Below are 27,218 nucleotides of genomic sequence, written 5' to 3' on the forward strand. Positions count from 1 at the left end.
ACGGAGTCACTCACCAGCTTATCAACACAGTCCGCACATCGTCTCCGAAAAGCATGCATTCTTATGCTGCACCTCATTCCTTCTAAGGGTCCACCATTGTCCGGGATGGTTCAGGATAATAGCTCATTCACAATTTACCTCTGTCCTCACCTCCCCCATGAAAGAAAAGGGACAAAATCGTTTCTTGCTTTTTCAATGTCACCACATATGCTACTGAATGCTGGTGGTAGACGCGATGCTGCAGCGTGAAGAGCGTATCCGCTCCTCCCCTCCCCGGTGGCAGCCGGCTTGACAATATGACTGTATCCGTTGTCTGATGCTCATCAGCCCGTGAGTGTTCCTGGCTGGCCTCAGGTGAGGCTAGCCGGGGCACCTGGGAAAAATAGGAATGATTCCGGGTCATTTCAGTAGATGGTACCAGAACAGCTGGTAACTGTCTCATCATAGCAACTAGGGGCTGGCTCCATCACCCCCTCCATTTCACATGTATAAGAAAAGATTCTGTACTGCCTGGACTATCATAGCAGTGGGATGCTGGGCTCCTCTCCCCCCCACAGCTTATGTTCCTGCCTGGACTAATAGCACTGGAGGCTGCCTCCCCCTCATATTTCTATCTCTAACAAGTCGGTGTTCTTATCCTGCATTCTTATTACTTCATCACACAAATGGAAGGACACTGCCAATGGTTAGCCAGGAGGGGTTGGGGAAGCAGGGAAGCAACGGGTGCGGTTGTTGCAGGGCACCCCCTAGAAATGGCATTGTATTCATCATTTCTGCGGGATCTGACACGGAGCGGTGTGTGCTCTCTGGTTCTCTAGCACACTTGCCCATATTCAGGCCGGATGACTCTATTTTTAGATACAACTAAGGAGGAATGACACCGGGAGTCATTCCCATTTTTGTCTTTTGGCCCCCCGGCTGACCTCAGAACGACAGATACCATCATCTCATCGCCAATTTTACAGCAGCACAGCAGACGGTACAGAATACTGATAAACCGTCTCTGCTATCATGCAAAGGCAAATGAATGCTGCTGTTATAGCGCTGCACTATCGACTCGTCAGTGGCATCCAGTACACAACTACGGTGACCGTGACAAAAGGCAAAAACAGGCTACATGGTGCCATGCGTATGCGTCTGCCAGGGCAATCCAGGACAAAAGGGCGCGAAATGATTGTGCTGTTGCTTTCCCAGAGGACAGGATGAGTGATGACATTACCCAGAACCACCGCGACATGATTTTTGCCCCATCAGGCATTGGGTTCTCAACCCAGAATTCCAAGGGGTGAGGAGACTTGTGGGAACTATGGAAGTAGCTACCACGTGCAACGCTCCAGAAATCGACCTAGCCTCGGACCATGGACGCACACGGCCGAATTAATGTGCTTAGTGTGGCCGCGTGCACTCGACTTTATACAATCTGTTTTACAAAACCGGTTTATGTAAAATCGGAATAATCCCGTAGTGCAGACGTACCCTTAGTTGTTGGTAAATTCTTATCACCAAAAGACTAAGGGCCACTGACTGACGTTAGGGATGCTGTACACTGCTCCAGGTCACACTTTAAGAGGGATTGTTACCTGTGAGGCATAGTTCCTCCCTGAGCTGCCTGGCACACAAACACACAACTGCTGCACTATCCTTTTGGGTGATGCAAGGTGTGCCCTTCTCTCCACACAGCCAGTGCCATGACCATTCACTCTCCTCCTCCGTGCTCTTTTGGGGTTATTTAAGAGGGAGCAACTCTTACACTCCCACCTCCCCCCATGTAAAAAGACTGTGATATCCGTTGCCGTTACAGGTGGGCACAAGATGGAAAGTCTTATTGCATTCTTTCCCGTACAAAATATAAAGACCAAGGACTGTCTAGCCCAAAGTCTGATACTCATTGGCTTTTTCTTAATGCTTCCACTTAGTGCCCATCCTATCCATGAATGCACATGTATGAATTAGTGTATGTTGCTTTTGCATGCTGGATCTTCTTGCAGCATGGCTTCCTTTGCTAAACCTGTCCTCACCACAAAGATCAGTGCAGATGACCTGAACTCTCACTTCATCCATGATTTCACTTTAAAGGAACTATTCTTCATGCCACTTGCACTCCCTGCCTCTAGAACTCTGGTTCTCAAACTTTTTGGGCCCAGAACCCATTTGTAAATGTTTATGGCCTGTTGTGACCCAGTAAATAGTCTGGGCATGGAGGCCTTGGGGTGGTTTTGGTTGGGTCCTGCCTCCAGGACCGGCGCTAGGGTTTCTCGCGCCCTAGGCGCACAGCCATTTTGCCACGCCCCGCACTGATCCCGCAGCTCCAGTGGAGCTGCCGCAGTCATTCCTGCAGAGGGTCCGTTGGTCCACGGTTCTGGTGGAGCTGCCGCAGGCATGCCTGCAGGCAGTCCACTGGAGTCATGCGAGCAGCCGACCGTCCGCCCGCCCGCCCGCAGGCATGACTGCGGCAGCTCCACCAGGAGCCGCGGACCAACGGACCCTCTGCAGGCATGCCTGTGGCAGGTCAACCAGAGCCGCCTGCTGCCCTCCCCTGGCAAAATGCCGCCCCCTGAATAATCCTGGCGCCCTAGGGGATTGCGTCGGCCCTGCCTGCCTCCTGAGAGAGTTGTATCCTGCCTGACACTCACTCCACAGTGGCAGCTGTGGGGCTGCCTGGGCTTGGCTCTCTGCTCTAAGTGTTGCAACCTCCGGGGTTGTAGTGTTGCTCAGTTTTGGCTCCAAACCCCCGAGTGGACCAAATGTGTGTGAGTGGAGTTATGACCTGGCTTAAGGGTTTTAGTGCCACTCGCTCAAATTTGGCCTACCTGGACTCTCATCATCATGACAGCTGGGCCAAATCTGAGTGGGACCCCAGAGGTTGCAGCAACTGGAGCAGGAAGGTGAGCCCAGCCAGCCCTGTGGGTCTGGAGCCACAAAAGCTGTCATGTGACCCTTTGAAACATTTTGGTGACCTAATTTTGGGTCCTGACCCAGAGGTTGAGTAACCCTGCTCTAGAAGGTAAGAGAGCCTTGCAGCACTCATTCTCTGACCAGAAGAGAAGACAGCTGATTATTTTCAAGACCAGTGCTAATGTTTCTCCATAAATTAATATGCTGAGTTGCTTATAGAGCAGACATGCGACTGTCACGCTCTGCCAATGTGCTAGAATGCCAGCTGCAGTGTGTATCAGAGTTCCACGAATCTCTCATTTCCAGAACTGAGGTTTCTGGTGTGCCAGGATGCTCCCTCCAAGCCACTTGGATCTGTACGAACTTCCCTTTCACAAGTTTTTTATAAGCACTCAAGTGACTTAATATGTTAACAAAAAAGCCTGCTTGCATATTAAACTTTCTGATATCAATGTTATTAAATCAAATATTCTTACTGCCACAGGATCCAGGTCACGATCTGAGTCATCGCACTCAGTTAACCTTAAGAAATAGATTATTGAAACACAAGTCAAATTGCTTTTCATTGATTGGTGATTATTTATTTTTCTGGATGGGGAGTTATTGAAAATTGATGTATGCAGTTGAGAACTTTCTCCCTGTTGTAACCAACATTTTACAGGTCAGCTAGATTATTATTTTAATTGTTTTAATAGCAGAGACTTGCATCTTACAAAGAGATGATTGTTATTATCTGATCTTATCTGCAGTTATAGTAAGTCTCTATCTGCACGCTATTTTTTGATGACCGCTGCTGGCATAGTGGACTCTTGAGCGTCATTAATAACCTCTAGCATTTGTATAGCACTTTACTCCTCGACTGTGGTTCTTTGCCTACCCTGGCACTAACTTAGAGGAATCATTCTTTTTAGGACCTGTCAAATCACTGGAGAGCACAGTAGGCATCTTTCAAACAGGAAGGAAGGTTTCTTTAAAGTTCTCCAAAAGAACAGAGAATGTGGGGCAAGAGCAATTTGGTAATGGAGCTTATCTGTTGGGTGGAAATTTGGAAGCTGTATAACCTAGAAGTGTGTGGAAATTCAGCTCTCTCTCCTGGCTGAGACAGAAATTCTTATAGCTAATGAGGAGGTAACTGTGTTGCTCTGTGCCTGACACTTCATGGTTGGTCTTGTGGGGGAGAAGACAGAAATCTCTGATGCAACTTCCTTGTGTGAACTTTAGTTTTAGCTCTGTGTAAATTTCTTTTAAATGCTGAACAAGGAGAGCAGCACTTGATTATTTTCTGGCTTGAGAGCACTATCAGCCTTCTGTTGTAATGATCTGAGGGTTGGTAATTTTCCAGTCGTCTTTTTTTTTTTATGGGGATGACTCCTGAAATGAAAAATAGTCCTGAGATGGAGTTCCAATGCATAACTGCAGTGCTGAATGTCATGAATGTGGCTCTGGATTCAGGTGGATGTTAGTGTATCAGTGTCAAAAGGAGAGGATGGAACAGTCTTTTGAAATTCTTCTGGGTAGGATATTTTGCCTGATTCTCTACTCCACTTGAGTTGAATGGAGTTACACTGGTGTAACAGAGTTGAGAATGTGGCCCCAAGCCTTTTCTGAATGGAGAGGATTGAGGCTGTAACTAATCTGTTTGCAGGAGATGAGACTTAAGGCCCTGTATAAATGACAAACTCACTTAAAAGCAAAGCTTGGAGGCTGGTACTGCCTTTTTAGTTTGCTTATATGTGTAGTAATAATTACCATTCTGAAAATAAAATACTTGCTGATCACTGTAGTGTACGTGTCAGTGAGACTGATCCTAAAATGTCAATTTTTGTTACATTTGGCTTTCTTGTCAGCTATCCAAAAGGTATATTGAAGAATAAGGTCCTAAATTTGCAAAGACTAACACACATGCTTAACTTTACGCACAGTGAGTGGTCTAATTGAAGCCAGTGGGTGGAATGATGCCCCACTGAAGTCAATAGGAATTTTGTTGTTGATTTGAGTGGGATTAGGATTTCACCCAATGGCTCTATTCGTGGTGCATAAAGTTAGCATGTATGTAAATCTTTGCCTGGTTAGGGCCTATGTGTGTAGCAGAAAGAATCAAATATAATTGGCTACAGGCTGCTTTCAGTTTCACTAGTGTTAATCTGTAATAATTCTGCTGAAGTCAATGGAATAAGCATGACTGACACTGGTTAAACAGAGAGCAGAATTTTAATGTTGGCATCTCTTTTTTAATTTTTCTTCTTCAGGATGTGTATTTTTTTTTCTTTCAGACTCCTCAGCAGTACAGCCAAGCAAAGAATGAAAGCAACAAAGTTAACCTGTATTGTGCATTTCTGGACTATAGGTATGTTAAATGCTTCTAAATGTCTTTCTTCGATGCATTGTTACTGGTTACTTATGGCAAAAGCAACATAGTCAGTGCATGCCAGACCGGACAAATATTCCCTTTTTCTTGTCTTCATGGGAATTATTAAAGCAATGAAACCACAAGGTTTACCACAAAAACAGCTTCATACTAAGAGGAAGAGAAAACAGCTTCCTCTTACTGTAGGTGGGAAAGTTCTCATTCTATTCACTGATTTCAAGATAAAGCAGATTATTGAGAGAATGAAGAACTTTGAGATGAACACACAAGGATTGAGTCTAGTTGCACTTGTATTGGTCTTTTGCAAGCATCGGTTTGTCCAGAAACATGGGTGTTGTAAATCAGCATACTTCTACTGAAGTAATTGTTTCCACTGGAGTTCCTCCTGATTCACACTGGGTACACATGAGATCAGAATGAGGTGTGTGGTATGTATTTCAGAGCAGTGAGTCATGTCTGGTACATATTCAGTGATGAACTTAGATGCCACTGAATGCAAAGCAGGGCAAAAGTATAAATAAATATCACCTCAAGTTGTACTGTGTAAACAGCAAATATCCACAAACAGTAGCTATTTTTCTGCTATCTTTGGGTAGCCAGGAATAGCATGTCAGATGCATTTGTGATTTCTAAACATACTCTTGATACTGAATTAATTGCGAAACAAGTCAAAATGAGACCTGAGGGAAGACTGACACATTTTTGAGCGATAGCATTCCAAGCGCTACTCAGTGCACCAATGGCACACAATTTTGTGATACCTTCTCTCCAACTTGCATTTGGGCAAGAACAGCATAATGGTTTTATTAAATTTTTATTATTATGTTGAGCTGTCCCAGCTGTTGTAGTCACTAGCTTGGTGCTTACTTATACATTATAATAAATTAGAATCATGTTTTACTACAACTAGTCAATATGCTTCAGGGCATCATTCCCACAGCATGTGCTCTGGGGCGATTGGGTCCTGGAGGCTTTGCCTGAGGATGAAAGACTATAGCGAAACTCCCTCCTCCCAAAATGAGAGGTTTATTTACATCAATCCACTCTCTTTCTCAGATGTATGATTACTCCAATAAAAGGAGTCATTTGGCATTTGTATAACAGGAACAATATCGATACAGATCCCCAGCTGGTATAATTATGTGTAGCTCTGTCGAAGTCAATGGGCCAGGTCTTCAGCTAGTGTAAATTGGCATAGCTGAATTGAAGTCAGTGAGCCAGATCTTTATAGTGTGTATATCAGCATAGCTCCACTGAAGCCAATAGGCCAGCAAACTGGCATAGATCCAGTGAAAATAGGTAACTATATGCTAAATTTGACTCTCTCTCTCTCTATATCAGGGCTGCCCAGAGGATTGAGGGGGTCTGGGGCAAAGGAATTTCAGGGGCCCCTTCCATAAAAAAAAGTTGCAATACTATAGAATACTATATTCTTGTGGAGGCGCCTATGGGGCTTGGGGCCTGGGGCAAATTGCCCCACTTGCTCCCCCGGGCAGCCCTGCTTTATATTGTTGTTAGGCCACAATAGTTTTTTCAGACTAGATATTGCCCAGCTTACTTGAATGTTGAGTTGTGGATAATTCCTCTGAAATCAACGGGAGTATTCAAGGAGAGTGAGGCTGGTAGAAAACTGGCCCTTGGTATTTTACCACACACAGCTGTTTACCACCCAGACTAATATATTTTACTACACACAATCATTTGCCACTTTGAGTGCTGCAAACCATTCATAATTCCAGGCTTAGAAACACACCAGGCAATATGGTTTACTGTGATTTGCTGCCATCATCATTAAACAGTCAGAATTTACTATCAGTTACTGTTCCACAGTATGTCAGAAACCACAATTATTTCCTGTGCTAAGTGTAAGGAGAAGCTGCTCTATCTCAGTGGTAACTGTTAGTAACTTTGGACTTTCTAATGTACTGAAATGGGAGCATCAGTGCTGAGAGCATGTACTTTGGTTTAGATGTAATTAGGGTCCTAGATAACATGAATGTTGATTACTAACTTCCATGATCAGCACACGAACTTCAGTGCTCTGATAAAGAATACCATGCAAACCATTGAGTTCTAGGCAGTTCTTTTCTTTCTTGTGTTGTATCGTTCTGGAGTATTTTAATGTTTGAAAGTTACATTGAAAAGCTGTTGTGACGTGCTTCATTTTTTCTACTGATAGCTGCATAGGATTATTTCTTTCTCCTTTAAAATGATCTTTAAATTTGTAGCAGAAATGTAGACTTAACCTGTATATTTAGTATTACAACTACTTTGCTAAAGTTTGTAAATGGACCTGTCAAAGGAAACCTTTGGTCTTTGTGCAGATATTTGCCTAGATGATTCTTGGTAGCTAAAGTTTAAGAAAAAGATATCTTCTGTTTAATGAAATTCATGTCTAAGTAGTGCCAGGAGAGTTAATTTTAATAGGGGCCCCTCTCCATTTCCTGTGTGCTTTGCAGCAATGGAAGTGCCATGTGGTCTAATGAAGGCTGTGTGCGTGATGGCGGGGACCTCAACTATTCAGTCTGCCTATGTAACCACCTCACCAACTTTGCCATTCTGATGCAAGTGGTACCCCTGAAGGTAAGAGAAAACAAAGGACTAAATCTAGGAGGTCAAAACTGAGCCCAAATTAGTTCACCCACTTGTATGGGATGAAATACATTTTTGAAGACAGAGATCCAAATTCAGCCTTTCTTTATTATCTTACTTGCATCCTCGCTTTTCCATTTTTAACTGAAGTGGGATGTGGGATGAAACACGCTGCAGTCTGTAGGAATCAATATGTGCTGTACTTACTTCTCATCCCACAGGCATTATAGCCCTTAAATAACTGAGCAGGAAAAGCACCTATAGACATGCTCCATAGAACACTCCTGTACATAGGCTAAAAGATGAGTGACTAGATCTTTTCCATCTCTAATTTCTTTGATTCAGTTTCAAGACACAGGACATCTGAGACATGACTGTTTAGAGTTGGGGTGGTAAATCACATGGGGTGGACCAAAGAGGATTTACAGCAGCAGGGATATATGACAAGCTGGGACTCCTGCATGGAGCAAGTCCCAATCTCTTCTGTTTCCCAGTTCACCCCCGATCATGTATTCTGCTAGTAACTGGGGAGCAGTGCATCCCCTTCATTTATGTTCCATGATGCACATGATGTTCTTTCCTTACCTAGCTGCAAAGTTGGGTCTGGTTTGAGAAGAAACAGAGTGGGATCGAGAGCTTGGGGGAGAGAGAAGGATGAAGAACTGAGGATGAATATCCTTATCTACAGTTGCTCGTTGTATTTACTTGACTTCTTTGTTCAAAGAGTTCATGATTATATGCTTTTTTCAGTGTGAATATGCAACCATTCCTATCAGCAGGGGATAGGCTTTTTACTTCCTACTCACACTACTGAATGGTTTCAGCAGAACTTGTCCAATGCCAGTTGGCGAGGCAAGGACTCTCTTGGCCAAATCTGTCTCCTCACTAACCTTATTTCTGAAATTGGCTGACTGGGAAATATGATCCCTAGCGGGACGTATGGCATTCTTTGTCAGACTTGATAGCACTGATGCATTGCCTATGAGGTAATGTGTCTGACTTCTCTGTTAATTGGTATGAATAATGAGTTTGCTGTTGTTTCAGATAGTGGCTTTCCCATGAGACTGCTGGCAGGTTTGCGAATGGGTACAACATACTCATGAGAACAGCACAGAATTTGTTACTAACAGAAACACAATACAAATCAACTGACAAATAGTGACCCACTTTAAAGCAATTTTAATCAGCATTCTAGTACTAAACAGCACATAAAGGTTTTCTAGGAATGATGATCCATAATGAACTTGCCATCTTTTCAGGAGTAGATGCTATATTAATATTATAAGAAGTATTAATCAAATCTTGCTATCAATAAGTCAATGACAAACTCAGTGTAATGCCACAGAATTCAGAATCGGATTCTATAATGGCAATCACTATAATACTTTGCTTTTTTTAGTGTGTCTTAGCCAAATAGCTTATAAAAGCCCCAGAACACTCGTGAATTATTATAGCTATTTAACAGTTGAGTGAAATGAGACCGGGGGGGGCAGGGTTAAGTAACTTGTGCAGAGTCACATGCCTGTCATTGTGGAAGTGGTTATTAGTTCTGTAGTTAATGAGTTAGTTGTTTATTTACAGAAGCATCTAGAGGCCCAAGCTGATATCAGGGCATCGCTGTGCTAGTTGCTGTATATATATGTAATAAAAGATGGTCCCTGCTATGAAAAGCTTGACACCGAAAGAGACCAGAGGAACAAAGAGTGGCAGAAAGAAACTATTATTATCCCTGTGTTACAGAGGGGAACTGAGGGATGAAGAGAAATTAGGTGACTCACCCATGATTACACAGGAGGTCTGTAACAGAGCTGGGAGTTCAAACCAAATATCCTGAGTCCTGCCCCAGTGCCTGAACTGTCAGGCTAGAAGAAAGTGAGTTAGTGAAGGAGATGGATGTAGCACTAAAGAATCCGATTCTCAGTTCCCCTGTTCTAACTAGTAAGCCACATTTCTAATATAATTTTATTTGTAATGTTTGTTTTGGTTCGTAGGAGAATAATTCAGACTCAGTCAAGTCACGCACAGCAAACGCCCCCCCCCCGCCCCAACATGTGAACAGGTTTGTATCCCCAGGTGTCCCAACAACTGTAGCTGGGCAACTCTCAGATGTGTTTTTGAGTTCACTTGAAGCATGTTCAACATTTTTAGTTTGTTGATACTAAAATGTATCATAACTGATATTATCCAACCAATCAAATGCTGTGTAGTATTGTAAGATTAACTGATTCTATTCCTGGAAATGGTTCTGAATGGTCTAACACTTACATGAATTACCCAAATAGAATCCAGGATAGTTCTGATTAGCCAAAAGCTGGAATAAGTTTTAATATTGTGCAGTCTTGGGGATCAAGCTTGTGCATTTTGGCCAAGGTCCTTGCAGTTGCTCAAGCATGTATTTTCTTAAGGAGAACTCAGTGAGTGTAAATAGAAAAGGCTGGAACCCTGAATAAATTGTCCTATTCCCCATAGTCATTTAATCATGATTTTGTTTTCAGTATTTTGTCACTGGTTTGTTTTTTCTCTCCCTGAATGTTCTGTCCTAATTTGTGCCCGTTGCCAATGTTTGCATAAGTTCTCTACAATTGTGTTACCCTGGAGTATTTTGTTTCCCTTTCTTTCTATACAACTATTTAAAAAACAGCATTAATGCTCCTGAGATGTTAAATGGGTAAGTGGGATGCTCAGACCTAATTACTCTGATGCAAAGGAATCTTCCCTACATTGTAATAGACAATTTCAGAGCTCTGAAAATCTATTTGAATAGTTCTTCTTGACATTTAAAAAAAATCTGGTTCCCTTAGGCCTCTGCTGAATCCTTAGGCCCTCTGCTTCGGAATACAATTTTGGAAAAGGGGCATGGAGTGAATCAATAGCTCTTTAGCAGTCAGCAGAACGAGTGATGCACTGGAAGCTGAAAGGTGTTGTCCTGTGATTGTGCGCCCATTGTGGAAACCATGTGTCCTTTGTGCAAATCTGAGAAACTTGGAAATGTATGCAGCGGTTCAGATTGGGCAGGTGAATGACGAGCTGCCAAATGCTAGTTTCTAACCACTGCAGGATCAGCCAAGGTTCAGACTTTGTTTCCAGAATTCAGAGTTAACCACTTGCCCACAAAACACAGGTTCCAGCCAGAAGGCTCAACCATGCCATTCAGATGCAGTTCTGGATCGGGAATCATACAGACTAAAAGTAGCCTAGGGAAACTTGGCAAGGAATTCTACTTCCTTGGCCCATAGAGTGAGAGTGCTTGCTGCCCCATCCCTTCAGATGGTATGGAATATGTCCTCTTGCTTTGGTATAGGGAGGTGGGTATGGGGAATATATTTTGAGACAGGACCCCAGCATGCAGAGCTGGGGAGACGGGGAAGCCAGGGAAGGCTGCCATAACTTAGACAAATGCTCCCCTCCATGCTGGGCTGTCTAAATTCCTCTGGGGGCTGTTGTAGCCCCTAAAGCACCCCAGGATTGGAGGGGTTTAAAGCTTAAAGCTGCCTTAATCCCCTTTCTCATTGCACTGTGAATGCTGTCTCTGTGAGGCTCGGCACAAAATCCCAGTCTAGAGTTTTAGAACTTTAACCAAAGAGCTTCATTTTGAGTTGACAGCTCAGAATTATTTGTTTTTGTTTTATAGTTCATTAATAACTCTAGATGAGAATAATAAAGGGGAAAAATCAGCACCAGCTGGGAAAGCATCCATTGTGCTTGTCATGTAACCAAATCTGAGTTAAAACAAATGTGGTAATTGTTTCTCTCATATTAAGATATCTTTACATTGTGTCTGGAGTGAGGTTATGAGGCAGATGAGAACAAAACCACCTAGTTACTGAGCTTTATAAACGGGCGATGCTCAGTAATATCCTCCTAAGAAATTTCCTAAAGAGTTTTATCGTGTGCCAAAACAAGAGAGCCTATTGGAACCATTAAATACTGTAATATCTTCCCCTCTACTCCCTAGAAGTTTGTCAGTGAATGAAATTATACTGTGGGTTATAAACGTGTATAAATATTTATTCACCTTTGGAGCAATTTGGTGCTATCGAGTGCATGATATATGGTTTTAAAAACATGCTGTAATTTCCTGTTTGAGTGACAGACTGGCAAGGCCCCAAGGGAGTTGTTCTAGTCAAAATATGTCAAATCGTGAACATTTATATTTTTTTATTTGCTCCGTCCCTTTAAATTAGGTCTTTCATAGTGGCTTAGATATGAAAGAAAGGAATGTGGGTGACAGAAGATAATTTTTTGACTAAATGAAAACTTTCCTGAAAAGGTATCTGCTTTCCATGGAAAATGTTGATGATTAATTGAAAAACAAAATTTGTTTTGGCTGAAAACTGAAATCTTTCAATTTATAATGGTGGTGCTGTACTTCATGAGAGTTTAGCTCAGGTTCCATATGGTCCCGTTTTCCTCCGTGAGCAGGACACACTGACCAGGCTACATCTGTCAGGACAGCCAGTGACACCTCTGATGCATGTCCTCCCCTCACCAAGAAGGGGGAAAGTGGTGCATCATGGGAAATGTAGTTGGCCTGAAGTCAGGCACCCAGAATAATTGATCTGTGCATCTACTCTGCCTGGCTTCGGGTGTAGTGATCTGGGGTTGCTATTTTAGAGACCACATAGGCATGGGGGTAAGTGGGGATATAGGAGCCATGAAGGGAGCTGACCAGATATAGGGGAACCTATGGAGATGGTGACATGCAAGTATTTAGCAGCTTCAGCATTGGGGAAAATACAGTCAGGAGGAAACTACATTCTTTGGTAAGAATTCTGTAAATTCATCAGGGGGACAAACACCAGGCAGGCAGAAGAGCTGTTCAAGCTAAAGGACAATGTTAGCACAAGGACAAATGGATATTAACTGACCATGAATAAATTTAGGCTTGAAATTGGAAGATGGTTTCTAACCATCAGAAGAGTGAATTTCTGGAACAGCCTCCCACTAAGAGTTGGGGCAAACAACTAGCTAGCTTTCAGATGGAGCTTGATAAATTTATGGATGGGATTCTGTGCTGGGCTTCCTGCAACAACAGGGGACTAGTCTGAATGACCCAGAATGTCCCTTCCAGTTCTGTGTCCTGTGTTCCTACGCAGTTTCATCTTCGAGCTACTAAAACTGTTTGCCTTCCTTTGGTAGGTTTTTCTTTTTTTCTTTCATGCCACATCTCGGGCATTTAGAGTGAACAATTTGCCATTCACAATCGGAGAAAGAGACAGCTTCTCAAGCAGTGCAAAGCCAGGATCTCTCTGAGCAGAGAATGTTGAAAATAACCTGCTATGTAAATGGTTACAGTGAACAAATCTAATGATGGAAAATACACAGAAAGTGGGGTGAGGACTTGTTAGTTGACAGCAGAGTGCCAAAGACAATGACTGTTTCTTCTGAATCTCTCAGAGCTCGAGCAGCAAATGGCAAAGGGAAGCCAGCGTTCATGGGGCTGCATGAGCCAGCATTGATTGCTGTTAAAGGCTACGGCAAGCTGCTGGTCCAGCAGAGAGATTTTCACCTGGAGAATGGAATTCTACAGTCTGCCTTCAGATTTTTTTGTTTTTGTTTATGTTCATAGTTCTGAGAATCACACTAATCACTAGGAGTGTCAAATTTCTGAGCTGATGACAATGAACTGTCTCTGTAGGGGTTTTGGTTTAGACCTTTTTCCTCAATGTGATTTCAGTTTTACTATCTTCTAATGATTATATTGGAGAAGAAAGCAAATTTGACATTTATATGTATAAAAAAAAAGACAAGAGATCCTTTTATTCCTCTGAGTCTGAATGACTGATGGGTTAGATTCCAAAGGAATAAAAGAAAGTATAAAATGCCCCATTCCACACACACCATCAAGGCATTCGGGTGATACCATCAGCCCTGAGAGTTCATGCTGTGGCCCCAGGATCCCAATGTAGACTTATAGTTTAATATATGACCTACAAATTTACATATATTAAGGTTAATATAACACTGCACATAGTTAAAAAGCTTCTCTGTGGTTAGTTTAATTTCTTTTTAGCTTTCCATACTTCAGGTCTCTGTCTTTTATTCTCTGCTGCAGTAAGAGTATGAGCCAAAGTCCACTGGCTTCACTGATCATATTAATCCATTTTTTTCCCATACCCAATGCTTTCTGAAAGGCACATACACATTTTAATGCATACTTTTCTAGGCCACTTTATTAGTAGGACTTTGGATACTAAATTATAATAATAAGGTAAAGACCTTTGTTTGTAACAGGGCTGTGCATTTCGGTTGTGCAAGAATCTGACTCTCTCTCAAAAATTGTTTATTTTGCCCCAGGGAGCCATTTACAGGGTCAAAATTATATGAGCTACTGTCTTCTCAAAGTGTTTCCTCATCAGGAACTGAAGTGTCATGAGAATCAAAATACTGAATGCTTCTTTTAGAGCTGTATTGGCCAGATTATCCATTGGGCTTAGTTGTGGCTGAGCTCAGCAAAGCTGGGGGTCTATCAGGGAACTAGTTATGGGTCCTTGATTCTCTGGCTATACCTCTACCCCAGGGAAGGTTTGACCAGCCTGGGAGTTGCTCTAACTTATGCCAGCAGGCACGGGAAAGTATCCATATCCCCATTTGTAGATGCAGAAACTGAAACACAGTGAGATAAAGAGGTAAATTTTAAAATCTGGAGGCTTAAGCTATACATGCCGAAATGAACCAGCACCCTTATTACAGTGCACGGGGCAGCAGTTCACGGTGAACGGGGGCTTGGAGTGCCATTAGCTGAAGCTGAGAGCTTGGCCTACCAGTGTGCTTGAGCACTATTGCACATTTCAAACTAGTTTGAGCAACAGCTAAGAGACACAAAGAAAAGTCTTGCCAGAGCCCTGAGTGCGAAGAAAGAATATTAATAATACTGCTGATCAGCTCAACAGCCATTTATATAGTTTAGCTGCCTTCACTGAATGCCAAGAATTAATACTTGTAAAAATTTTATTTCAGGAAAGAAGTAACAATGCTGGAAAAATTTGCAACCATGTGGCACTCAGATGTTAGGCTGGCACTGATCTGTTAGCTTAATGATGAATTGGCACCAGGCGAAGCTGAAATTATTTGTCTTTATCACTCTGCTGCTATGTCCATATCATGCTTGGCTGACATTTGGATTTGCTGACTGAAACACATTTATCATATTGGTTTAAGGTTGAGAAGTAATAACATTTGCTAGAATTTTGTAACTAGTAAGCATTAATCAAAAAAAAAGAACCCTACAAAGATAAGCCAAATAGTCTTTAAAGGCCAAATTTTCCCCTTCATTACATTAGTGGAGTTACATGGATGTAATTAAAGTCAGAATATGGCTAGACTTTGGAACTCGAGCTAGGAAAAAATCTATTTATCTCTGTAATTGTATTATTAAAAATAAGGCTATTATAAATGAAACCATATCATAGAATCATAGACTTTAAGGTCAGAAGGGACCATTGTGATCGTCTAGTCTGACCTCCTGCACAATGCAGGCCACAGAATCTCACCCACCAACTCCTGTATCAAACCCTTAACCTATGTCTGAGTTATTGAAGTCCTCAAATCATGGTTCGAAGACTTCAAGGTGCAGAGAATCCTCCAGCAAGTGACCCGTGCCTCACACTGCAGAGGAAGGGGAAAACCCCCCAGGGCTCTGCCAATCTGCTCTGGAGGAAAATTCCTTCCCGACCCCAAATATGGTGATCAGCTAAACCCTGAGCATGTGGGCAAGACTCACCATCCTGACACCCAGGAAAGAATTCTCTGTAGTAATTCAGATACCACCCCATCTAACATCCCATCATAGGCCATTGGGCATATTTACCATAATAGTCAAAGATCAATTAATTGCCAAAATTAGGCTATTGCATCATACCATCCCCTCCATAAACTCTTCAAGCTTAATCTTGAAGCCAGATATGTCTTTTGCCCCCACTGCTCCCCTTGGAAGGCTGTTCCAGAACTTCACTCCTCCAATCGTTAGAAACCTCGTCTAATTTCAAGTCTAAACTTCCTGATGGCCAGTTTATATCCATTTGTTCTTGTGTCCACATTGGTACTAAGCTTAAATAATTCCTCTCCCTCCCTGATATTTATCCCTCTGATATATTTATAGAGAGCAATCATATCTCCCTCAGCCCTTTTTGGTTAGGCTAAACAAGCCAAGCTCTTTGAGTCTCCTTTCATAAGACAGGTTTTCCATTCCTCGGATCATCCTAGTAGCCCTTCTCTGTACCTGTTCCAGTTTGAATTCATCCTTCTTAAACATGGGAGACCAGAACTGCACACAGTATTCCAGATGAGGTCTCACAGTGCCTTGTATAAATGGTACTAACACCTCCTTATCTCTACTGGAAATACCTCGCCTGATGCATCCCAAGACGCATTAGCTTTTTTCACGGCCATATCACATTGGCGGCTCATAGTCATCCTGTGATCAACCCAATACTCGAGGTCCTTCTCCTCCTCTGTTACTTCCAACTGATGTGTCCCCAGCTTATAACAAAATTCTTGTTATTAATCCCTAAATGCATGACCTTGCACTTTTCACTATTAAATTTCATCCTATTACTATTACTCCAGTTTACAAGGTCATCCAGATCTTCCTGTATGATATCCCGGTCCTTCTCTGTATTAGCAATACCTCCCAGCTTTGTGTCATCCGCAAACTTTATTAGCACATTCCCACTTTTGTGCCAAGGTCAGTAATAAAAAGATTAAATAAGATTGGTCCCAAAACTGATCCCTGAGAACTCCACTAGTAACCTCCCTCCAGCCTGACAGTTCACCTTTCAGTACGACCCTTGTAGTCTCCCTTTTAATCAGTTCCTTATCCACCTTTCAATTTTCTTATTGATCCCCATCTTTTCCAATTTAGCTAATAATTCCCCATGTGGAACCATATCAAATGCCTTACTGAAATTGAGGTAAATTAGATCCACTGCGTTTCCTTTGGCTAAAAAATCTGTTGCTGTCTCAAAGAAGGAGATCAGGTTGGTTTGGCATGATCTACCTTGTATAAAACCATGTTGTCTTTTGTCCCAATTACCATTGATCTCAATGTCCTTGACTACTTTCTCCTTCAAAATTTTTTCCAAGATCTTGCATACGACAGATGTCAAACTAACAGGCCTGTAGTTACCTAGATCACCTTTTTCCCCTTTCTTAAAAATAAGAACTATGTTAACAATTCTTCAGTCGTACGGTACAACCCCTGAGTTTACAGATTTATTAAAAATTCTTGCTAATGGGCTTGTAATTTCATGTGCCAGTTCCTTTAATATTCTTGGATGAAGATTATCTGAGCCTCCCGATTTAGTCGCATTAAACTGGTTGAGTTTGGCTTCTACCTCAGATGTGGTAATATCTACCTCCATATCCTCATTCTCATTTGTCATCCTACCATTATCCCTAAGCTCCTCATTAGCCTCATTAAAGACTGAGGCAAAGTATTTGTTTAGATATTGAGCCATGCCTAGATTATCTTTAAACTCCACTCCATCCGCAGTGTTTAGTAGTCCCACTTCTTCTTTCTTGGTTTTCTTCTTATTTCTATGGCTATAGAACCTCTTACTATTGGTTTTAATTTCCTTTGCAAGGTCCAACTCTACATGGCTTTTGGCCTTTCTCACTTTATTCCTACATGTTCTGACCTCAATAAGGTAGCTTTCCTTGCTGATCACTCCCATATTTCACTCCTTGTAGGCTTTCTACTTTTGCTTAATCACCTCTCTGAGATTCTTTCTCATTCAGCTTGGTCTACAATTCCTGCCTATGAATTTTTCCCCCTTTCTTGGGATGCAGGCTTCTGATAGTTTCTTCAGCTTTGACTTCAAGTAATTCCAGGCCTCCTCCACCTTTAGATCCACTAGTTCTTCAATCCAATCCACTTCCCTAACTAATTTCCTTAATTTTTTTAAGTTAGCCCTTTTGAAATAAAAAATCCTAGTCACAGATTTTTTTGTTTATTCTTCTATTTAGTTTAAACTGAATTAGCTCATGATCGCTCGAACCAAGGTTGTGCCTTATAACCATTTCTTCTATGAGGTCCTCACTGTTCACCAAGACCAAAATCTAAAATGGCATCCCCTTATTGGTTCAGCAACTGCTTGGTGAACAGAATCCATCAGCTGTCGCATCCAGGAAAATCTGAGCCCTATTATTATTATTTAGCACTTAGTCTCCCATGACCATACAATTTCCATTAGTATTTACTTCATTAAAAACATTAGCAGTCTCTATTCAAATCAGATCCCGGCAGTCTATAGTACACCCCAAGGGAGGCTCTAGTAGCTTTCTTTCTCAATGTGATTTTTGCCCAGACAGACTCTGTCTTATCCATTCCATCACTTCTTATTTCTTCACAGTTAACCTCATCATTGATATACAATGCTACTCCACCACCTTTGCCTTTGTTTCTGTCTTTCCTAAACAGCACATCCCCTTCAATACCTGTACTCTCTTCATGACTACTATTCCACCATGTTTCTGTTAGCCCTATGATATCTGGTTTCACTTCCTGCACCAGTAACTCTAGTTCCTCCACATATACTGCTTTGTCTGCCTAGATTGGGCATTCTGAATATGCTGGGCGGATATTAACTAATTAATCTTGACAACAACCTTGGAAGTTCAGTAAATATTATCAGCCCCCTTCTAAGCAATTTGTCCAAAGCCACACAGCAAGTCAGTAACAAAGCTAAGATCTCAGGAATTCCTGGCTTTGTAACTCCTTGCTCAGTCTAGGAGACTGTGCTCTGTTGCAGGCTTAGGTCCTGATCCAAGACTCATTGAAGCCAGTGGAAGTCTTTCCATTGACTTCAGTGGCCTTTGGATCAGGCTCATAATGGCTACTACCTACCTTTCAGGGAGAGAGCAGTACATTAATGCAGTGATGGCAGCCAAAGAGATCTTCCACCTAGTTAAAGAGAATTAAAGGTTAGGGTTACCTTGACTTCAGGTTGCGTTTGCTGGCATAAACCAGTGTGCAAGGCACCCACTGAGGCATGCCCCTGCTGGGTGTGATTGCAGTAATGAATTATGGTGGCAATTCTTCCTACTGCCTGGAGAGAGTGAGCCCTACCTGAAAGGTGGGTAGCAGTGGCATGTTGAAGTATTTGTGTTGATGTGGGGAAGCATTTTCTCAGCGCCTCTCCTCAGCAGCCTCCATTGGCAGCACTCCTATTGAAACACCATATGAAGGCAAGTGGTGGTGGACTTTCCCGCCCCACTCAACCACCAGGACATAACAGTCCTTGCCAGTTAAAGCAAATCCAGCCCAAAATAATCTGATAGCTTCAAGCACAGTGTAAGAATGAGGAGCATAAAATATGCATATGGTGGAAAGGAGGAGTTAAATTGGAGCCTGATAAATCTAATGCTGAAAGAAATTCCTGCTGAGGGGCAGCATGTCTGTCACAAGGGTCTTCACAGGCAGCAGAAATAAAAAATAATGAGCAAGCCACGGTCCAAAGAAAGCTAAGGGACAATTGTTTTATTTTGGGCAGCTCCACTTAGCCTTATCAGCCAGTGGTGCCCTCTGGTGCCAAGGAACATGCTAGCTGTCTAGCAGTTTTTATTTTTACAATGATCCAACAAATACACATCATGTCAGGCTATTTGTACCAGCTGTCACCTAAATGTCATCTTAGCAAATGAGGGTGGACACCTGGGGATATCAGTGCTCAGATACCATTTGAAAGGAAATTGCTGGCTTCTGCAGCAAAACAGAAGCCTTGATGGCCAGGAGGTTGGCGAAAGCATGACATAACAGTACTCTTGTGAGTCCTAGAGCATTCATCTGAATTTTCTCCCAAGTGGTACCTCTCCTTCCACATTCTCTCTGGCATTACTGAGAATCCAAAGGGCATGGGAGATGAATGTTAAAACACCAGGGCTTTGTGCTGAGTAAATGCTAGTTGATGGTTGAAAGGAAATGGTGCCACGTGACATGGTGACGCTAAAAAGTGAGTTGACAGAGATTCCTCCATCTGTGCAGAAGTAAAAATGACTCACTTGAAGTTCACATGTGGATTGACATTTCTAGTTCAATAGTCCAATGTACCTATTGCTGGTACTGGAATGGGTGACCCCAATCCCACCCCAAACTGAAAGACTCCTCCCTCAACTGAGGGGTGTGGAACCACTCAGCCTAATCAGTAAATGAATATGAGGGACAAACAATGAGAAAACAGGGACTGGAGTGAAGGTCCCAGGGCCAGCATGAGGGATCCAGCAGCGAACACTGAACAGAAAACCCTGTATAGCACCACTAGCACATCATGAGGTCATTGCTTGCAAATAACCACACATGTACAGTATACTACAAAATTAATTGCATTTAGACATTCTTTCATTTTTAATGATTCTTGATGATAGAGATTACATCCAAATAAAATATTAGAAATCTCCCTTGTAGAAATTCTTTGTAATACCCCTGGAGGAAGGAATTTGCTACAGGAGTAAAATATCAAGGAAAGTTACACAAAACAGAGCAAAATCCTTTTGTTATTCAGACATAAAGCAGGCGTAATCCAGCTCATCAACTCCACTGAAGTCCGTGGTAAACCAGGGATGAATTTAGCCTAGTCTGCTTCTATAGATCCTTTTTAGGTAACCCATAGCTGTGAGAAATTGCTTAGTACTTAGTCAAAGTAAAAATGTTAAAATCCCCAGTAGAAATAGTGTTCAGATTATTAAAGAAGCTTTTTTGCATTTCTGTAACTAACAAATGACTTTGTTTTTCAACCTGACAGTCTGCAGTGCTTGTTCCATAATTCAGAAGGGGAATCAATCAGTATGGTTCAGACTATCTGTCAGGAACCACAAAAGCGTGTATGAAGGGGAAAAAATATTAGTTCCAACTGCAGGATCTGGAGCTTATGTTGTGTCTGTAGGACACCTGGGGCTCTAAAGGGGCACAGAGGCCTGGCTGTAGGGATCCAACTGCAAAATCAGAGCCATAACATTCTCTTTTTGAAGGTAAGTAGATTATTTTATTTTTTTACTGTTACAGGTCAATATAGGTGACATCAAAGTCATCTTTAAATAAAGTGTGTGTGTGTGTGTGTGTGTGTGTGTGTGTGTGTGTGTGTGTGTGTGTGTGTGTGTGTGTGTAAATGTCTGAGTTTGGAACATTATTTCCTGAAAGCAGATACTGCAGTTGTTATTAATTAAATGCCACACTCAAAGAACCTTAACAATTGCAGTCTAACATTATAGCCTTTCTTCTCAAACTTTGTAGCAATCTGAAATTCAGATTATGTGCTGTTATGGGACGATAAAAGGGAACTGTAATGGCTTTCTCTTTGATCCCTGGTGTGTTGCAATTATACTTTTCAGCCAGTGTCTCGTTGCTGGGGATGTGAAAATGTCCTAGCTCAGTCATTTTTCCTTTGTCTTGCATATTTGAAAATTAGGTTAGCATTGACATATTTTTGTCCCCGTTTTATGACTGGGGACAGTAATAGTCAAACAGGTCTTTTCAGACAGTTTGGATAAGCCTTACCCATCCAGTGAACAAAGACAAATCTGCCATCTCCCTTGTAGTCATTCCAGGATTCCTCTATAAACGGATTTCCCACCCCCCCTTAAATGTTATCATTGGAGATAAAATGACCCTTGGATGAAAACAAGCCCTTTTCTGAAAATGGCATTGGCCCTTAGAGGTGTGTTATGCAATTTTTTATTTTAGCTGGGATTTCTGTGTATCATGTTTATTAGATCCCAGTTTTTTCCCCCTACAAGTTGAATGTAGATTAATTATTTTTTTAAAATCTCAGGCATAATTCCTCTACACGTTATTGCAGTTCTGCGCCAGCATAAAGTAACTCCATTCATTTTAATGGGGACCACTTGCCCATGTTCCATAAATACCTCATGATCCGTTCTCCTGTATTCTCTGCTTGCCATCATGATTTCCATGGAGTTATATAGGGACAAAACTAGAATAATGCATTGGTGAACTAAGGTTATTTCTCCTTAGAACATATTTGTTGGTACTCAGATGACAGAGTAATTGCTATTTCACTAGGAGAGTGGTGAAGCACAGAAATGGGTTACCTAGGGAGGTGACGGAATCTCCATCCTTAGAGGTTTTTAAGGCACGGCTTGACAAAGCCCTGGCTGGGATGATTTAGTTGGAGTTGGTCCTGCTTTGAGCAGGCGGTTGGACTAGATGACCTCCTGAGGTCTCTTCCAGCCCTAATCTTCTATGATTCTATGATTCTTGGCGAGTACTGAATTTTGAAAGGCAGAGGAGAAAGCTCACTGGTTTTTGTTTTTAATTTTTGGAAGGGCAGAAAAACCTAAAAGAACTCTAATGTAGTTTAAGTAAACTCTTCTGAATTATGAATACTGACTTTAAAATGTCATTTTAATCTGCATACTGAGCAAAATAATGTGGGCATCCTCCACAACAAGGGTGGGTGGTCCAAATCAATGCATTCTGTCATTTGGACAATTGTTCTTTTTGCAGACTAAGTTGTCGTCTTCTGGGTCTTCTTCCCAAAAACATTTGTAATATGGCACTTGGATTCCAAATGACTTGAATCACATCATAGGACACTCAATGGGTGATTCCGCCCTACCTCTGGCCCTTACATATATAATGGTGTACAGAGACAATGAATAAACAGCAAGGGATCTGGGGAAAATTTCCCTGGTGCAGGAGCAGTATATGTACAGCCTAAGTGACTGTGTGCTGCTTTCCTCTGCTCTCACCCATAAGCCCTGGTGTATGGGGCATGCTTCGGTCAGGGCCTTAGTACCAAGTACAGGATTCTGGGTTGCAGTGCAATGGGCAGGCTGCCATAAGTTAGAGCAGCTTTGAGGCTTCCGTAAATTATGTCAGATGATGATTTGGTCTCTGGAGCAGTTAAGAATCCAGAGGACTCAAAGATGACCTAAGGGTACCATTATCCTGACCCCCAAATCTGTGACTTCTGTGCTGTCTCTTGCAGAGGCCATAGGACAGAATCTGCCCTTCAGACTACAATGCACTGCTTGGTGTAAAGGGCACCGTGAGAACATCTGTATCTGTGGCCCTCTCTGTGTAGCTGGGTGTGCACTCACAGGCATAGGCACAGGCACAGGCACAAATTTACAAAGCAGGAGCATACCACTACAGAGACACTCATGTCCTGAAATGATTTGTTGCTGTCTTAGAGCAGATACTGTGGAATTACAGTGAAGATATAAACAGTCTTTGCTACTTTGAACTAGCACAGCTATTGGTTTAGCTTGGTTTTCACTTGTCCTAGAAGCCCAAGGAGCCAAGGTTTTGTATTTCTTTTGGCAAACTATATTGTTAATTGACACAGATGCCTGCTCCTCTAGAGATGTACCCAGAAGTGACCACATCTGCTTGTGGTATAGGAACCTGTTGCTCTTGCAACAGAATGGAACTTACTTTTACCCCATGACCCAAGCTGGGAAAAATAAAGTTGCTACTTTCCATGTTGAAAGTGCTACATTTTTATTGCTTTCTCCTCCCACAAAAGACTTAAACAGTGAGTGTTCACAGTTACACACCACAATTCTGTCTTCTGGGTTTTTTTTTATAGGGCTGGGAGAGCTTGGAAAAGGCTAGATTTCTTTCTTTCTTTCTTTGGGATCTGGGTTCCTAATTCCATTATCCTCCTTTGAAAACTCAGCCTAAGAATTTTGTGAAAGACATAGTCCTTCTTTCCCCAACCTAATGGTCCCTCACTGAGTTTTCTTCCCCTTGTGGGCCTCTCCCATGGACTTCCATGATCTGACCCTTAATTGTGAAGAAGAAGAAGAGGAATCAAGTCTATTCTGCTACAAGTAGAAAGGGAAGAAGCGATCAGATATGTAGTTTCCAGGTCTGTGGGCAAAAGTAGCTCCTTCAGTTTAACAGAGGGTAAATATTACTGTAAATATTGTGCTAGATTTACTAGTAAAACCAGATTGGCTGAGAACATTGTAAGCCCTAGGCCTGAAAGAAATAAAGAGAAAAACAAAGAAAGCAGCAAAATAATATGTGCTATATAACCAGACTTACAAGGATGGACTTATAAATATCTGCCTCAGTGTTCTCCAAACACTATAATAATCTGATAATAGTTTTTCTTTGCAGCTTGGCTCCATCCTCCCTACTGCCCTTCCTTACAGCTTCATTTAAATGAAAACCTCACTATGTGAAAAGATTACCTATTGTTTGATGACATCTTGCCCAAAACTCTTTTAAAAGACTACAAGGTCTCTTAAAAATGCTAATTAATAACTCAGCAGAAACCTTTGGAGACTTTAAGATTTGACATGTCACAGTGAAAACTTTTTTAATAAGCAGCTGGGCTGTTGTGAAGGGAATGCTCCTTTACAACGTGACAAGTCCCCTCGGTAGCACTTTATATTGATCACTGGGAGACAGCAAGCAAATGGAGAACATGAATTCAAAAGTAGGGCTGCTGGAAACAGCTGCTGCTGTGTCCTTTTGCATAGTGTGACTCTCAGATGCCATGGTGGCTCCTTCACTTTACTCTTTTGGTATCTGATAAATTGTGGTTTCATTAAAAAAGAGTTTCTGTTGACTCTGTGTAGTGGACTTTTTCTTCTTTAAGTAGAAATTGTACAAAGCCAGTAAGTTATGTGCTTACTCCTCCCAACAAATTCTCACCCCAGATTTCATTTTGTGCATGTCAAAGACATACTTATGGTCTCAGCAGGTCTATTTCCAAAGTGAGCCTTATAAAGTAAGCTCAGAATGTTAATTTGAAAACTGTGGTGCAAGGTCGCTAAGCAAAGTGCCCTGGCAAGCTGAAGGAAATCAACAATTTGTATTAATATTGGTGGTATTTTGTTACTGTAAAAATAAAGACCCCTCTGGATTGAAATTCAATTTTAGCAACCTTTCTGGAGGCAATCTGAAACATTTGCCTCATCAGCCAGGGCCAGCGTTGCAATGTCTCTGAAATACTCTTGCCACCAAAGTTAATTATTCATCGCTTTCTTAATTTGATTAAGATTGCATTTGAAAGGTGCAGTTGCAATAGGGCAATTGGTTCCTAGTTTTTAACCCAACGGGGGGAAAAATGGTTTCACATGAAATTTATTTTGGTTGGCACCAATTTAGAGTCGATTTACATCTCGGATGCAGTAGCCAGATTGTCTTGTGGTAGATCACAGTTCAGTTGTACAAATAGGGTCACAAAATATATAATTATAGGTGACTTCATGATATTAATGCTTCTTTTGAGAAGGAAGGTTTTCATAAAGGCTGACGATAGGGGGCAATGAAATATAACCTGCTACTGTGGCTGCATTCAGAGCAAGACTATAATTACCATGCCCCTCATTTCTACCAGCCAGTCGAGGGAAAAACACAGCCTCATATTTTTATGTATGTACCATATAAAAGCAAAATAAACCCAACCTCAAATCCAGCACAGATCTTCCCGTTCTTAAATAATTTGGCTCACCACACAAGTCAAAACACAGGGTGTATTTCATACCAGTAAGTAACATTATAAAATGTAAACCCTAGTTTGGGGTAAAATTCTCTACAGATTGCATTGTGCTCAGGGATCTTTTCTTAAGATCTTTAAAATCATTTTTTTTTTGGCCTTTTTCTTTTTTAAAGTCAGGAACTTGTCTTTAAAAAAAAGACACTGATAACTGGAAAGAAAAAGGACAAAATAGTTTAACAAATCAGCAAATGCCATTGCTTTTGGTGGCTATACTTGTAAAACTGTCAGCTGTAGTCTATAGTGTTAAAGATGTCTTCAGGATCAAAGCTGACAAAACATGACACAAGTCTATAAGGTTTGGAAACTCAGCCCTCTGGCACTTTGACGGTCTCTAAAGAGAAATATTTTATATTATGATATTTTTTTTTAAAAAAATTGTTTTAATTTAGTGCTTGTGAAAAATTCTGGCCTGTTTGGTCCCCGTGTACAAAACCAATATATATCTGGGGAAAAGTTCAAAGAAAACATGGGGATCAACTAATTGTTGATGAGAAAAAAGGGACAGGAGTACAGATTAAGGCCCAAAACAAGGGATCCAGAAAGGGGCATAGAACAGAGAGTCCTGAACAATGCCCACTGCCCTGAGACTCTAGAGCAGTGGTTCTCAAACTTATTTGATTGTACCCTCCTTCTTTGTGTCTGTCATCATTTACGCCTCTGCCCACCACCCAAGCACAAATGCTGATTTAAAAAAACAAAACATGCAACTCTCACTAAATATTAAAAACAGTAAGGCATTGATTCAGACAGAGCCAATGATCCATTGTAATAAGAGCAAATCTACACTATGATTGTGGTTGATGCTTACAGCTAAATGTGCATGCTGCGTCATGGCGAAAATGACTTTGTATAATGCTGGCCAAGCTTAACAAATCTGTCAAAACACACAGCATCCTGAGTCAAATGCACAGCGCCATCTGAGGACCTGATATGTCTGGAGGAATCGGTTTTCCTAGTTTAATTCATTGCTCTGGGTAAAATTTGCTGTGTGCAGTAAGATTATTTTCCCCTAAAGCCGCCCCCCCGCCCCAAATACATTCTTCCCCCCACTCCTATTGAGAACCTCTGATTTAGGGAATCAGTGAATGCTAGTTTGACGGCCCAGGAGACTGAATCTTTTGTTTAAACACAGAGTAGAGACAGCATGGGTAAGCACAGTGTAATGTGCCCCAGCTCTCACCTGGAGGGGCCAGAGAGAATACTTCATAATTCCACAGTCCATTCAGTCTTTCAACAGTCTGAAGGGATCCCCAACATGATTGCCAGTTAGTGCTATATATGCTGGTGGTTTCTGTGATTTGGTACATCTCTGTTGGGAACTGGATTTATATCAACAAATTAATTTTGTAACAATTTTCAGCCACTGTTGACCTTAGCTGGATTTGAACCGGTGACACAGATGTGAAAGGTACTTTCTCTCCCATCATAGAATTATAGAAATGTAGGGCGGGAAGGCACCTCAAGAGGTCATTTAGTCCATTTCCCTTATGCTAAGGCACGGTTAAATATACATCCCTTACAGATGTTTGTCTATCCTGTTCTTTAAAATCTCTGATGATATGAATTCCACAACCTTGCTAGGTAACCAGTACCAGGTTTAACTATCCTTATAGCTAGAAAGTTTTTTTCCCCCCAATAGCCAAACTAAATCTCCCTTGCTACAAGCTAAGCTGAATACTTATTTTCCTACCCTCAGTGGACCTGGAGAATAATTGATCCTTCTCGTCTTTAGAACAATTTTTTATGTATTTTGTCCCATGCCCATTAAGCTTCTCCTCTGTGACTAGAGATGCCAATTCTCTCAACCTTTTCCCAGAGGTCATGTTTTCTAAATAAATAACTTTTAATATTAACAACAATTATAACTTGCATTGGATAATATTTTTGAT

At 41.6% G+C, this 27,218-nt stretch overlaps 1 protein-coding gene across 1 annotated transcript in view; it reads left to right on the forward strand.

The window, feature by feature from the left end:
- ADGRD1 (adhesion G protein-coupled receptor D1) overlaps window positions 1-27,218 on the forward strand; it is a 266,747-nt gene that overhangs the window by 146,501 nt on the left and 93,028 nt on the right. Inside the window, exons 14-15 of the mRNA XM_032805984.2 lie at window positions 5,169-5,242; window positions 7,723-7,846. Of these exons, the coding sequence (XP_032661875.1) occupies window positions 5,169-5,242; window positions 7,723-7,846 (198 nt within the window). The remainder of the gene's footprint in view (window positions 1-5,168; window positions 5,243-7,722; window positions 7,847-27,218) is intronic.

Source organism: Chelonoidis abingdonii, chromosome 22 (genome assembly GCF_003597395.2).
Source record: "Chelonoidis abingdonii isolate Lonesome George chromosome 22, CheloAbing_2.0, whole genome shotgun sequence".
Classification (NCBI taxonomy): Eukaryota; Metazoa; Chordata; order Testudines; family Testudinidae; genus Chelonoidis; species Chelonoidis abingdonii.